The sequence below is a fragment of the Sorex araneus genome, chromosome 10 (genome assembly GCF_027595985.1).
Source record: "Sorex araneus isolate mSorAra2 chromosome 10, mSorAra2.pri, whole genome shotgun sequence".
Classification (NCBI taxonomy): Eukaryota; Metazoa; Chordata; class Mammalia; order Eulipotyphla; family Soricidae; genus Sorex; species Sorex araneus.
In genome coordinates this window covers 6,415,002-6,430,096 of record NC_073311.1, presented here as the reverse complement: position 1 = coordinate 6,430,096, position 15,095 = coordinate 6,415,002, and the positions used below count along the sequence as shown (strand labels likewise).

At 42.5% G+C, this 15,095-nt stretch overlaps 1 protein-coding gene across 1 annotated transcript in view; it reads left to right on the top strand.

Moving 5' to 3' along the window:
• The window catches only part of C10H12orf56 (chromosome 10 C12orf56 homolog), an 81,008-nt gene extending 66,374 nt beyond the window's left edge, over positions 1-14,634 (top strand). The window contains exons 8-13 of the mRNA XM_055118623.1: positions 211-300; positions 3,511-3,634; positions 6,263-6,337; positions 8,327-8,401; positions 9,430-9,608; positions 14,325-14,634. Of these exons, the coding sequence (XP_054974598.1) occupies positions 211-300; positions 3,511-3,634; positions 6,263-6,337; positions 8,327-8,401; positions 9,430-9,608; positions 14,325-14,451 (670 nt within the window). The 3' untranslated portion in view covers positions 14,452-14,634. The remainder of the gene's footprint in view (positions 1-210; positions 301-3,510; positions 3,635-6,262; positions 6,338-8,326; positions 8,402-9,429; positions 9,609-14,324) is intronic.
• The last annotated feature ends 461 nt before the right edge of the window (positions 14,635-15,095 follow it).

The following is a 15,095-nucleotide window of genomic DNA, read 5'->3' as shown; positions in this document are numbered from 1 at the left end:
CTGCTGGCCAGGATTCTTCACTCAACCAGTATTTCTGAGTTCTCATCCATGGTTGGCAATTTGATGTACAAAATGTCTTTTTTTAATATATTTTTTCTTCCTGAGTATAGGAGTGCAATTCAATCAACGCTTCCTGAAGTTCTAAAATTTGGAATTGAATTGAACTCATATCATTTTGTGCTCTCTTGAACTTTTCTCCTTGTGTTCTAGGGCATGTATTGAAATCATACAGACTCTGGGACTGATGTTCAGAGAGACAGAAACTGAGTCTTCACGCCTGCACACATTAGCAGCTAAGAAGTAAGTCCTTTAGAAGACACTGGAATTGTAGTTACAGTCTACTGACTACTTCACTGAGAGGGTAGTTGGCACTTCAGTCCATCCAAAGCGACTAAAGCTCACTTCTCTGTTCAGTCTTTTTATAAATATATTAAATTCTGTTGTCTTTTCACTTCCTTCTGTGGAAAATTAATCAGCACATACTGAGTCCTGTTTGTCTTCTAGATGATTAAAGTCACACACATTTTTTTCTCAACTTAATCTTTTGTCATAATCAGGTGAATCTGGAAAAGACCAATGACATATCAAACATATCAAACACTGATCAGTAAAATCCAGGAGGTGCAATAGAACCTTCCATAATATCTTTATATACTCACAACCAAAAAAATTACATTGAGAGGCAGGAGTAGCCACACATACACTGTGTGGCCTTGGAGTGGATGACTCTGGGGAACCTATTAACCTAGAGGGTAAACTGCTGTGCTAAGGATGCTCTAAAGCTTAAGGCCCAAATTACGTCTCCCTCACGTAATAGTCCAGGATAGTCAAACTCCCCAACACCCACCCACTCAAGTCAGAAAATCAGAGAACTTCATTATAGTTAGAAAGTCCCTTACCTTTCTCATCAAACATAATGTAATTAACAGGGTGATAGCCCGATAGATTCATTTTTCCTAGCTAGACCAAATATATAATATAGATTATATATCTATATCTATACCTATATCTGTGGGCTGGAGCGATAGCGCAGCAGGTAGGGCGTTTGCCTTGCAAGCGGCTGACTTGGATTCAATTCCTCCACCCCTCTTGGAGAGCCTGGCAAGCTACTGAGAGTATCTTGTCTGCATGGCAGAGCCTGGCAAGCTACCCATGGCATATTTGATATGCCAAAAACAGTAACAACAAGTCTCCCAATGGAGACATTACTGGTGCCCACTCGAGCAAATTGATGAGCAACGGGATGACAGTGACAGTGATACCTATATCTATATCTATATCTATATCTATATATTCACTTGTTCTGGCTAGACTGAATTATGATGATGATGATGATAGATAGATAGATAGATAGATATAGATAGATAGATAGATAGATAGATATAGATACTTAAATCTCTCTCACTATATATAATAGAAGCTTTTGATTCATAAGACTTTCTCCTTCAAGTCTTTCTTATTTAAGGGGTGGAACAACACCTAATGCAGCTCATTGTTTACTCTCAATCTGATTTCAGGCAACTTGTGGGTGGGCTCAAGGAACAATATGTGGTGCCAGGAATCAAATCCAGGTTGGCTGTGTGCAAGGCAAGCGCCCTGCCCACTGTACTATAGCTCTGGTCCTCTCCTTCAAGTTTTTATTTGTTTTATTAAAGTAACATTGGTTTACAAGACAGGATATGTTTGAAGGATATAATTTCACACCCATTTAAAACGCTATTATACTACATTCACCCCCCACAAATGCCATTATCCCTCCACCATAGTCACTGGGCATATCTGTACTCTTCTCTCCTTTTGGTAACTTCAGCTAAGTTCTGTATTTTGAACAATATTGTAATACTTTCACAATGTGGTCACTGGAAATAAATAATAATCCAAACAGTGAAAGTATCACACTGTTGACACCATTTTTGAGCTTGTGATGTCAATTCTATATTAATCTTTGTTTTCAGGACAAAACTAACATTTAGAAGAAAATCTCCACTATTATTGACCCAGTAGATTTTAAATTGAGTTTGCAGAAGGGGTAGATTCCATTTCAGCAAATTTAAAAACATTTAAATATAATGCTTTTAAGAATTTTCCTCTATTTTTTTCCATAAGTGGAAATTTTATTAGTTCATCCCACTTCCTTATATTCCCCTTGGAGTGTCCTATAAGTCTTTCATATTTTAGCAGTTATGGTTGAATTCATATATTATCACAATAAGTGACCCAGAATTGAAGAGTTCCTTACCTTAGTCTTGGATGTACTTTGAAAAGCTACTGCTGAGAATAAAGGACTATAATTAAATATAACAGCAAGTGAAATGTCAATTTAAATTCAATATCAGAAACAGCTTCTAAGTGCAGTGTTTTGTCGATTTTGGGAGGGTGTCATAAAAATAATATTGAACATTTTACAGTAACATGAACAAAACATCAGCAAATGTACTACAGGACATTTTCAAAAAACCCTGTTTTTTTGAAAGTGTACTGACACGATTTTCCTCACTGACCCACCTCCTCAGAATGTGTATTTTAAATTGTATTTTATTTTTCCTGGTGGTGCTATGGGTGCCATGAGACCTGTGGGATCAAACCCAGGTCTCCTGCATGCAACATACGTTCTTAGACTATTGAGCTATTTCTCTGGTACCTGGTACACTTCGTTTGAAAGCAAAAAACTTGGAAATTGTTACTATTTTTATTAACTAAGAGTTACAGTCTTTAGAGAATAGAACATTGCTGAAATGCTTGGTTTGCTTGTGTGTGTGTGATCAAGGATCAAACCCAGAGCCTCATACACGCAAGGGATTGCTTAACTCTACTGTTAAGCTATGTTCCTGGCCTAAAATACTTCTTTTTAAAAGGGTTCTAAACATGAACATTTTTATGTTCTGATAGTGTTTTAAAATACTGCATGGTGTTTCTTTTTTCCTTTTTTTTTTTTGCTTTTTGGGTCTCACCCGGCGATGCACAGGGGTTACTCCTGGCTTTGCACTCAGGAGTTACTCCTGGTGGTGCTCAGGGGACCATATGGGATGCTAGGGATCGAACCCGGGTCGGCCGCGTGCAAGGCAAACGCCCTAACCGCTGTGCTATCGCTCCAGCCCCTGCATGGTGTTTCTTTATCCCCGAGTACATGGTGCACGTTAGCAATGAAGGGCTCTGAGAAGTCCTATAATATTACCTGGAATTAGTAAACCATATAGAGACCATTGGAAACTACTGCTATAATGAACACCTCCCGCCCCTAATCTTCCTTAAACCCAACTTCTCTAAGTTTTCCAAACTGTATGAACTTTTAGAGCCTTGTTGCTCTAAGTTAAAAGACTAAAATGTTCTATTTTTGTTTCAATGTCCTGTCTATATATGTATCTGCATGTGTAAGAATGCAAAGAAATTCAGTTAAAATGCTCTTCAATGCTTTGTACTTCTAAGGGTAATTATATTAGGTGTCTGCAAACTTATCTTCATCAATTTAAAAAAATTATTCATGAGTTGCCTTTCATGTATATTTTTCAGGGGAACGCTTTTTAATCTATTGCTAATTTTAATTAGCAAGCCTCAGATTCCAAAGTCTTGTGCTCCGTTTGATATCCAGTTGGTGGCTGACTCAACTTTGGTGGAGAGGTCTTTTGATGCTGAGGTGAGAATTTTTGGAATAAACTAAAAATAATAAATTGACTTTTCTGATATGGACTGTGGTCTTCTAAAGTGCATTCATTATGACATAGACCATAAAAATATAATTCAAAGAAAAATATTTTATTTTTATGCTCAAAACTTAAATATATATTCAGTAAATATTAATATACACAATATGATATATTAGCTCACTACTTAGATATATATTCGGTCAATATTAATATACCCAATTTGGTATAGTAAAATATTATACCAAGGAAAATAATAAACGTATTTTATAAATTAGATGGACCTCTTTGCACATAAAATATATCTATATCTAATTATATAGAAGGAGTTGAATAGGAAAGTGTTTTACTTTCTCTTTACCTCAGTAATGTAAACTGAGTTTCTCTTCCTTTCTTCCTCTCCCTCCCTCCCTCCCTCCCTCCCTCCCTCCCTCCCTCCCTCCCTCCCTCTCCCTTCCCTTCCTCCCTCCTTCCCTCCCTCCCTTCTTTCCTTTTCTTCCTTCCCTCCTTTTTTCCTCCTATCTTTTTTAAAAATTTTAACCACCCCTGGTGATGCTCAGGCATACTTGAGGCTCTGTGCTCAGGTTTCATACCTGGGGGTCTCAGGGACTGTATAAGATACCAGGGAGCAAATCAGGCTTGGTCACAAGGAAGGCAAATGCCATGCCCCTTGTACTATCATCCTGCCCCCTAAACTGAGCTTTTCTAAGATTGTACTAAAGCATTAGAAATATCAAGCCACCTAGAAATGATTGAGAGACAAGGTGAACGGTGGGAAAGAGCTTTCGTAGCAGTAAGGTAGCAGGTGCAAGAGCTGTAGCAGCAGCAAGATGGCAGACTTGTATTCTAGAGAACCATCTTGGGGTTGGTAACAGCACACAGTTTAAGTAGGAAAAGAACTGGGAAGCAGATGATTTGAAAGGCAGTTTGCAGACTGGTGGGTAGGCACCAGGATTGTCAATCAATTCACTGTGGATAGGTCCTTTGATGTATCTTGGAATCTAAACAAAACTTAATGTTAAGGGTTATCTTAAAATGAGCTTGATTTTAGGTGAGTTGATTTTATTTGCTCATGGTATTTCCATATGAAATGATGTAGTCAGCAGTACAGATGGGTGTGTTTTTGTTTGGGAATCTGTCAATCTTTTGCACCTGGCCTATTAGTACAACAAGGAGCAGATCTTATAAATTTTGAATCCAAGGTGTAGTGGGATTTGAAGCCAAAGCTCTTTCTTGCAAGAAGCATTGTCAGCAAGTATGTGTTGACTTGTAGACACTGCAGACACTCTTCTCATGTGCCCAGTGGATAGAAGACAGAATCTTCCACTAGTCAGAATTTTTGAGAGTGAAAGTGGTTGCTAAGGTTGGAGCTAGAGCTCAGGAGAAACACACATTGCATGTGTGACACTCTGGGCCTGATCCTAACACCAAAACAGTCTTTAAACCCTTTATATACTATCTCAAAAGGGCATGCATCAAAGAGGGCATAAGCGTAAATAATCCCGGGAAGCCTTCCACCTCAATTTTGGGGATCATGTTTTTAAATTCCTGAAAGGAAGTGGGACTCTTGTGTGACTTGGCAATCAATAGTGCTCTTCTCTTTTGGCTAGCACTCTATGTTATTGTATCATCTTGCTCCCATGGTCCACTTTTGTAACCAATATTAAGCATAGTTCTTGTATGAGATCCTTTTTTTCCTTCTTTGTGGTGCTTGGGATTGAACTCAGGGCCTCTTGCATGAAAGGTTAGTGCTCAAATTCTGAGCTATAGCCCTGATACTAAGAATCACTTTTCACTTTATTTGGGGGGAAGAGGTTGACAGTGCTCGGGACTTACGCCTGACTCTGCATACAGGGATCACTCCTGGAAAAGCTCAGGGGACCACATGTGGTGCTGGAGATGGAACCTGGGTCAGTTGTGCGCAAGGCAAATGCCTTATCCTCTGTACTATCTCTCTAGCCTTCTAAAAACCAATTTAAAAAATAACTAAATCAAGACTTGAGAGATAGTACAGAAGCTAAGGTGTTTGCCTGCATGTAGCTAACTCTGGTTTGATTCCCAGCACTATATATGGTACCCCAAATTCTGCTAGGAGTGATCCCTGAGCACAGAACCAGAAGCAGTGCCAGATGTGGTTCCAAACACTCCCCCACTCCCAGAGTAAACCAACAGGAAAATGGAAAAATTTAATTAATTAAATTATTTAATAAGTCTAAAGAGATAGTACAGGGTTAAGGCTTTTGCTTTGCATGCGATTGAGTTGATTTGATTCTAGGCACGGCTTGATTCACTGCAGTGAGACCCCTGACAAAACCAGAATAACTCCTCATCACTAATGAGTGTGGCTCAAAAAATCAACAAAAGACAGGCTGAAGCAATTGAGCATTGGGTAGGGTACTTGCCTTGCACACGGCCAAACCACTTCAATCCCCAGCACCACATATAATCCTCCAAGTCTGATAGGCATGATCCCTGAGCACAGAGCCAGGACTAAATCCTGAGCATAGCCAGGTGTGACCCCCCCAAACCAACCCCTAAAAATATTTTATAAATATCTAAAGAGAAATCCCTATTTTCTGACTGCTAAATCATAGTACATTGATGGTTATTTAAAATTCTAGTTACAGAAGCTTATCCTGGAATACACAGATACAGCCACAGCACTTTTATATGAGATTCTTCTTGTCTTTCAGCAGGTATAACATATTTTAATTTGCATAATAATGTGATTAGATATAGTATGATGAATATTATATTTACATATGACTATAATTAATTGTATAAACACAATACAAAAAAGGGGCACAGCACAGTGGGCACAGGGCAGCGGCGCTCTATCTCTCCCGCCGCCCACCTCAGGTAGTCTCCAGCCACTTTCCCCCACCTCAGGGAGGTTGATGGCAATGACGAGGCTGATGGCGATGACAAGGCAGGAGAAGGAAGGAACGAGGGCCAGGCTGGTTAGTCTCAGTTGCAGTTTATTCCATTCCCATCTCCATTCTCCTCTGATTCTCCTCCTGCTTCTTTCTCACCCATGCTACTTCATTCTCCTTCTCGCTCTGGATCTGGATCTTATGTGGCTTCTCCAGATCTAGCACTGGCACTGGCCCCCAGCCCACTCTTACAGCCTAGTTAAATCCCCAAGCAAGAGGGGTTCGGGCTTACACATAGGTGTGGTCACAATCAGTAGGGGTAAAGTTCTTTTTTCCTCAGGGGATGCTGCTTCCAGGACAGATTCTCTTTCAGCAGGACACCCGCCCAAGAGTGGAATCCCATGGGTGTGTTTCTCTTCTCCTTGTCCAACTAACATATAAGCATTCATAATATTAATCATTTTGTATGGACATAGCAAGAGATGCATTAAACTTATAGAATTGCTCTCCTGGGGTCATCTCGATCTCAAACTACAGTGCTCAGGCCAGATTAGTCTTTCCTACCCCTAGCAGGGTCCTAGTGTCGTCGTTACTTTTGGATCATGACAGCATTTGTCCATGACCAAGCTCTTAACTTATAGTTAAGAATTAGGCACTTTGGCCAGGCCCATCTCGATGCCAGGGTAGCACATAACTCACTGTTTGCCCTGGGTCCGTCCTGTCCCTCGTCGGGACCCTGCTTCTGGGGGTGCTGGGAAGTAAGGGCAGCTGAGGCTTAAGTCGAGAAAGCATATGCCCAGGAGTGAATAACATTCGAAGCCAAATAAATCCCATGTTACAAAAGCACATTAACAACTGTCTTTCTTTGTCCAGACAAAAAGGACATTGCTTTAAAGTAAACTATTCAAAAGACATAAGGAGAGGAGAAAGGCAACATTAACTTACAATACAAGTTCAGTGTCCTAGAAAGGTCTGACCTTACAAATTAACAGAGTCTGATTAGGGGGGAAAGCTGATTAACTGGTTGGGGAAGAGAGCATAGAGAAGTGGTTACAGATAGACAAAGGAATGGGAGTGATTCGGGAGCACTTTGATGGGTGTGACCCCATAAACCTAAGCTCCTCGTGGCAAAGGGAACAGGACATACCAATGTTGTCTTAAAATGTGTAGAGATTATTACCAGATAAACCTAAACTCTCATTGGCAAGGGAGAAAGGACAAACCAATGATATCCTACAATTAATAATATGCCCTTCTAATGCTAATGTTCATATAAGGCCTGGGATATGGCTCATTGGCAAAGCTCATATCTTGCATAATAAAGATACCTGGCTTTGATCCTCAGTAACTCACACACACACACACACACATCCCTTGTATTGAGATGGCCTCCAACAGTAGTTTACTTAAAATAACAGTATATTTTAAGCTCTCATATAGCACTGTTTCCTAATTGTTTTCTGACTGCAACACCCTTTCAACCTTATTTCCTTACTATACCCCCAAAACTGCTTCCCCCGACCCCTCCCCCTACATCCTTCAAGTTGGCCCCCTAGTGTCATGACTTGGCCTCTCATTGACTCAATTTCACCTGTGGCTCCTTGGAATATCCTAGGATCCAATAGGGGCCCATAAGGCTCCTGATTGAGAAATGCTGGTAGCATATTTTCCCTAAATATTGATTTTAAAGATTTGACTAATCATAATAAATTGCTTTGAGATAGAATTGTTTTTAAGATACTTAAAAGCTTATATCTTAAAATGTATCTCAAACTTCATAAATGTAACTTATTGATTTCCTGAGTCATTTAGGGAAGTCTTGAATTGGGATCAACAAAGTTTGCAATTAGCTGGATGATGTCATTTCTACAAAGTTGTCCTCCCATAGTAAGTACCTAGAAATAAAAATAAGACTGTTGGGTCCGGGAGATAGCTGACACACTGGAGCACATGCCTGGTGTGTGCTGGGCCCTGGGTTCAATCCTCAGCACTGGCTGGCAGCACATGCATGCCAGGGCTGCACACAGCAGTGCTCAGGGGACCCTGTGGCTCTGGGGCTGAGCCGGAGTTGGCTGCATGGGTCTGTACTCCCCGGACTTCTCTCCTCTCTGAAGGGACTTTTGGTGTGTTATCATTTTTGAACCCAGAAGTGCTCAGGGCTCACTCCAGGAATCTTCTCAAGGATCACTCCTGGTAGAGTTCAGGGGAGCATATGTGATACAGGGGATTGAAGCCAGGCTGGCTGTGTGCCAGGCAAGCTTCTTACCCTCTGTACTATCTCTCCAGTTCAGGGGACTTGATTGTAACTTCCAAGTAGCATTTATTTTGTGTCTAGACATGCCAGTTGTGCTAGGCACAACCATAACTGTTCAATAAAATATGTGTTGAATTCTAATGAATATTTGATTCCTTTACTCTCATTAGTTTCCATTATTCATGAATTCAACCAACATAAATTTAATTGGAAATGTCCTCAGGTGGTGAATAGGTAGTGAATCAGGTGCAGAGAAGTAGTATAGGGTTTAAGGTGCATGCCTTACATCACCCTGATGTAAGTCCCTGGCACTATATATGGTCTCCTAAGTGCCACCAGATGTCACTCTTGAGCACAGAGCCAGGAATAGCCCTTGCACACTGCTGGTCCAACCTCAACCTTCATGTATGCTCAATGTTCTCCCACACTTTGCAGCTACACTTCCTTAACAGTCATTATTAGTTTTGACCCTCCCTAAAGGGAAAAATGGGCAGCCCCAACATGTGACCTGGTAATCTGAATTCTGCTTCACTGGGAAATAGTGGAGGGATGATGGGTGGTGTGAGGCCACTGCGGTTTCAGCCTTGGTTTGTAGGTAAGGAGTCAACTGAAAAAGGGTAATATAGTAAGTGCATATCACAACTGCATTTTACTTGTCTAGATTACTTTTGTGGCGAGTACTGTGAAACAAATGGTGAAGGGACTTTCAGCTTCATTCCAATTCCTAAGTCCCTGCCAAGCTGTCTTGTTATATCAGCAGTTTTACATTCTCAAGAGCTGCCTGCGGTACAGCACTACTCTGGCCGAATACATCAGGAATGACCACAGAGAAGAATTCAGGTAGGGAAAAGTCTATTCTGGGGTCACGATGTGGCAGCACAGAAAGACGAGTGTGTGTGTGTGTGTGTGTGTGTGTGTGTGTGTGTGTGTGTGTGTGTGTGGTGCCAGGGGTCCAACCCAGGCTTGCCTTGCCATGCAGTTACATCTCTGACTCCTCTAGTTTTTTTGGTTTTTAATAAGTTTCCCTTTGATCTGAGAGGAAGAGTAGGATTTGGGGGAGCTTTACCAACCGTTACTGTTTGAAGTCTGTTCCCATGCCAGGGAAGACAGGCGAGCCACGAGGCTATCTTTGAAGCGCTGTTTCCCACTAGAAGTCTCTCCTGAAGCCAGCACGTCGGGAAGCATTATAATCCCCACCGGCATGAGTAACCACGGGCGACACGCCCCGCAGAAAGGGATGATTAATGGCAAATTGTGAATTCAACTGAGTCACTGGTCTTAAAAAGGGTGATACATTAATGAGCGTGTTATTAGCTCCTTGGGCTTGTTTTCCTTATCCCGTCCGTGACTCTCTGTCTGCATCATTAAGAGAGCGCGGCGCCAGGCACTCGTCCTGGCTTCGAGGCGTCCCCCTTCTGCAGAGCCAAGTGTGCATCGCAGGGCTGGTTACCATCAGGACAAAACTCAGCTTGGCTGGGATTTAGGATGGAGAGGGTGTGGCAGGCAAACCTTGCTGCCAGTTTGGACGGGGGCAGGTGCGGAGTCCTACGTTCTGGCCTTAGACCAGCTTTTTAAGAAAGTCACTCTAATTTGTACACCCTGTTCTGCCTTCATGTGGTATACCCTGGATTCCATTCTGATTCTGTCTGACACACTTTGAGGTGTTCCACACACACAATCCAATGTTTATTCTTCATCTTTATTCCCCCCACCCCACCCCGTCCCCGGTAACATTCAAAGCATCAAAAATTCACTATTTTAAACATGTTTCAATGGGCTTACTCCTGGCTCTGCATTCATAGATCACTCCTAGCACCTAGCAATGATCAGGGGATCATATGGAGGTACCAGGGATTGAATTGGGATTGAATTGGGTAAGCCACATGCCTTTACCCACCGTGCCATCTCTCTGGCCCCTCCAGTGACTTTTAATACATTTCACAATGTTGGTGCAAATATCACTATTCTTTAAAAAAAAAAAAAACAGTGTCTCTTATGTTCACTGAGACACTGTTCATAAACCCAAACTTTCCAAACAACATGTGTCTAATAACAGATGATTAAATAAACCATGGTATACAAACTCAATGGAATACTGATAAATTTATGCAATTTACCACTACATGAATGGATTTGGAGAGTACTATACTGACTCCAGGCTGGAGCGATAGCACAGCGGTTGGGCATTCGCCAACCCGAGTTCGATTCCTCCACCCCTCTCGGAGGGCCCGGCAAGCTACCGAGCGGTATCAAGCCCGAGCGGCAGAGCCTGGCAAGTTACCCGTGCATATTGGATATGCCAAAAACAGTAACAAAAAGTCTCTCAATGAGAGACGTTACTGGTGCCCGCTCAAACAAATCAATGAGCAATGGGATGACAGTGACAGTGACCAATTCATACTGACTCAAGTAAGGAGAGGAATAGACAAATAAAGATCTCTCTCGTATGTCAGATATAAACATAGAAGGGGAATAACAAGTTACCCAAAGTAATAAAACTGAGAACTGGTCTTCAGTAGGAAGCGTGTCACTTGAGGGAATTGGGTAGGGGACACTGACAGTGGTGGGGAATCAGAAACTGGTGGAGGGCATGATGCTCAAATATTTCACTGATGCCTAACATAAAAATTTTTAAAAATCATTAAAAATAACGGTAACTTCCAAGGATTGGGGTTTTAATATTAAAAGTCTTACATTTTTAAAAAGTGTTGTTTTTAATTTGTGTGTGTGTGAGAGACTGGATATTGAACCAGGGTCCTATATGTGCAAAGGCCTCTATTCTACCACAAGCTCTATCCTTGGCTCCTGTCACTACTGCCTAGTTGCAGAACAATTTCATCAGCTCCCCTAAGAAACCCGCCGCCCGTGAAGCAGCACAGCTGACTCTCCCCTCCCAAGGCCCCGTCAGCCACTCACCTACCCTCTGTCTCTGTGGATTTGCCCACTTGGAATATTTCATGTAAATGGCATCATAGAACCTGTGGCCTTTTGAGTCTTCCTTCTTTCACTTTGCATGTATTTAAAATTCTTCTGTATCATAGTCCTCACATAACCCAATTTTAAAGATCAGGAATATTAAAAAATCAGGACAACCGGCAAAAGGGGGTTTTGCCTTGCTATGGGACATTGGAATGGAGCTTATTAGCAGCCAAACCTGTAGGTGAAACTCAAGTACTATTGAATTTGTCACTATCTCTTCTATTTCTTTTCTCTCTCCCCCCCTCCTCTCTTTCTCTATCTCGCTCTCATGCATACCCAGTGTTGCTCAGGGCTTACTATTGGCTCTGCCTCAGGAATAAATCCTGGAGATACTCAGGGGACCTTATGGGATGTCGGGGACAATTGCATGCAATGCAAGTGCCCTTCCCATTGTACTATCTTGCTGGCCCTTGTTACTTACTCTTACCCTCTACTGCCCTAATGGATTACCAGATCACTGAAATTTCTAATCCTTATTTTCTTTTCCTTTTTATTTATTTATTTTGATCCACAGGGCTGGAGAGATAGTACAGCGGTAGGGCGTTTGCCTTGCACGTGGTCGACCTGGGTTAGATTCCTCCACCCCTCTCGGAGAGCCCAGCAAGTTACTGAGAGTATCTCACCTGCATGGCAGAGCCTGGCAAGCTACCTGTGACATATTCAACATGCTAAAAACAGTAACAAGAAGTCTCACAATGGAGACGTTACTGGTGCCCGCTCGAGCAAATCAATGAGCAACTGTGAGAGTGACAGTGACTGTGATTTTGATCCACACCTGGTGGTGTGCAGGGTTTACTCCTGGACTGTACTCAGAATTATTCCTGGTGGGATTTGGGTGACTATGTGGAGTGCTGGGGATTGTACCTGGGTGGTCTGCATGCAAGGCAAGTACCCTATCCATTGTACTATCCCTCCACTTCCTGTAATCCTTTTCAACTATTGATTTTTCATCTGATATGCAAAAGAGTCAGTTTAGTAAGTATTAAAAAATAAAAAACAGCAAGCCCCGTCTCACATGTAGAAGTTCTGTTTGACTGAGATCATTAGGCCTAGGTAATGGCATTTTAAGAAAGTTCCCTAAGAAACCACTTAAATTCCCCTGACCACTGAAGAATCTTTTTAGCCATTCATGGGAATGGCTAAGAACTTTCTCACTTTCAGGACTAAGAGAGTGTACAGGGTTCAGGTGCTTGCCTGGCACCCAGCTGACCTTGGTTAGATCCTGGCCCACATGTAATCCCCTCAGCCAAGTACCACAGCACATCCCCTGAGCACTGCTGGGTGTGGAGCCTCCAAATATACATTCCCCCCCCGAAAATATTTTCTCACTTTCTTCTCTGTCTCTCCTCTTTTCTGTGTTTTCATCGTGCCCCTGCATGAACTTTGCTCCTCCTGGATGTGGCCCTAGTAGTCACATGGTTTAACCCTTTCATTCGATTCACCACTGTGTGTTGCCTGAGAGACCAGGGAGTGGGGACCCCACCTCAAGCTAGCTTGAACTTTCTCTTTCCTGCTTTCACAGTACATACATTATTAAGGAAGCTCACTTCCTTCTTTTTTTTTTTTTCCTTTTTGGGTCACACCCGGCAAAGCACAGGGGTTACTCCTGGCTCTTACTCTCAGGAATTACTCCTGGCGGTACTCAGAGGACCATATGGGATGCTGGGAATCAAACCCAGTGGGCTGTGTGCAAAACAAACGCCCTACCGGCTGTGCTATCGCTCCAGCCCCAGAAGCTCACTTCCTTTGCTAAAGTTAGGTGCTTATGTCACCTGAGATGCATCCACATTAGAGGTTTTCTGGGTCACCTGTGAAGGAGGTTGGCAACCAAAATAGTTGGCTGAGGGGCCAGGAGATAGTACAGTGGTTAGAGCACATATCTGACATGCACCCAACCTGATTTGATTTCTCGTGGCACCACATGGTCCTCTAAGCGTCACTGGGTGCAGTCCTCAAGTCCCCAAATACTGCCAGGTATGGGGCTGGAGACACTCAGCATCGCCCGGGTGGCCTGTGTATTCCCAGCCCTGCAAGGCCCAAGCAGCATTGCATCCCTGGGCTCTTGCGGTGAAACAAAGGCCTGATTGGCCAAAATTGCCTGTGGGCCCCCCAAACTTCCTTAGCACTGCTTGGGAGTAGACACCCCACTCCACACCACATCTGCAGAGAGAAGAAAAGAAAGGAAGGAAAGAAGGAAGGAAGGAAGGAAGGAAGGAAGGAAGGAAGGAAGGAAGGAAGGAAGGAAGGAAGGAAGGAAGGAAGGAAGGAAGGAAGGAAAGAAAATTCTGGATGAGTCTTATGGCTCAGATATCCCTATCTACCAATCCCATTGCAGCTAGAGTAGCCATACTGATGTGACCAGTATGAAAGTTATTTATTTATTTGGATTTGGGGCCCCACCTGGCAAAGCTCAGGGTTTACCCCTGTCTCTGTGCTCAAGGATCACTTCCGGCAGTGCTTAGCAGAAGCAGGGTTGGCTGTGCGCAAGGCAAGTGCCTTAACCCCAGTTGTATCTCTCCACCGTTACCCTCAAATTCTCCTCTTATAAGCGCCTTTGTTTTTCTTTCTCATTTACAGGTACTTCATACACATGTCAGCCTTGGAGAAAAGACTCCCCTTCTGCTACCCGATCACCCAGCCTACCACTCAGCTTTTTCACGAAGTCCTGGAACTGGTTGAACAGAAGCGATTTGTGGATGTGTGAACAAGAGCACAGAGTGTTCCTCTGGAGTCCTCTGAATATTATGAGAAATTCTTCCTGGTTTATTTTAAATCTGGATCCCCTTTATTTTATGAACAAGTATTTTATTTGCATGTTCTATTAACACCTCTCTAGTAGAAGTTGTTATTTTCTTTTTATCAGCCACACAAAAACACTTTAAATAAATTGACCTACATGAAATGATGCTTAAAAACTAGTGTTTCTCTGGTGGGAAAAAGATTCTAGAAACAAAAACAAACAGAAAAAAAAAATAAAGAAAAAGAGGCTCATGGAGAAAATAAATGCAGTAAGTACAGCCTGTTCAGTTTCATTGGACGAGAACAGTGAGTGGCATAAAGCTGCCCAGACATGCAAAGACAGACTGTTGTGTGGAACAGACACAACACAATGATCACCAGGGAAGCGCTGAGCTGTAGGGTGAAATCGTCTCCACTTGAAGAGGTTCTCAGATTGTAAATATTGCTGGGGAAAATGAAGAGAAGTACAGACACTAGAAGGAGGCTCTCAGTAAGCTATAAGCATTTCCACATAGAGAATTCTAACCCGGGGGAGAGAGGCCTGGGTTCCTGCCACTATTTCAGACAACTTGGGGCTCCCCTGAGCAGTCCCAGAGTCTCTAAACAGCT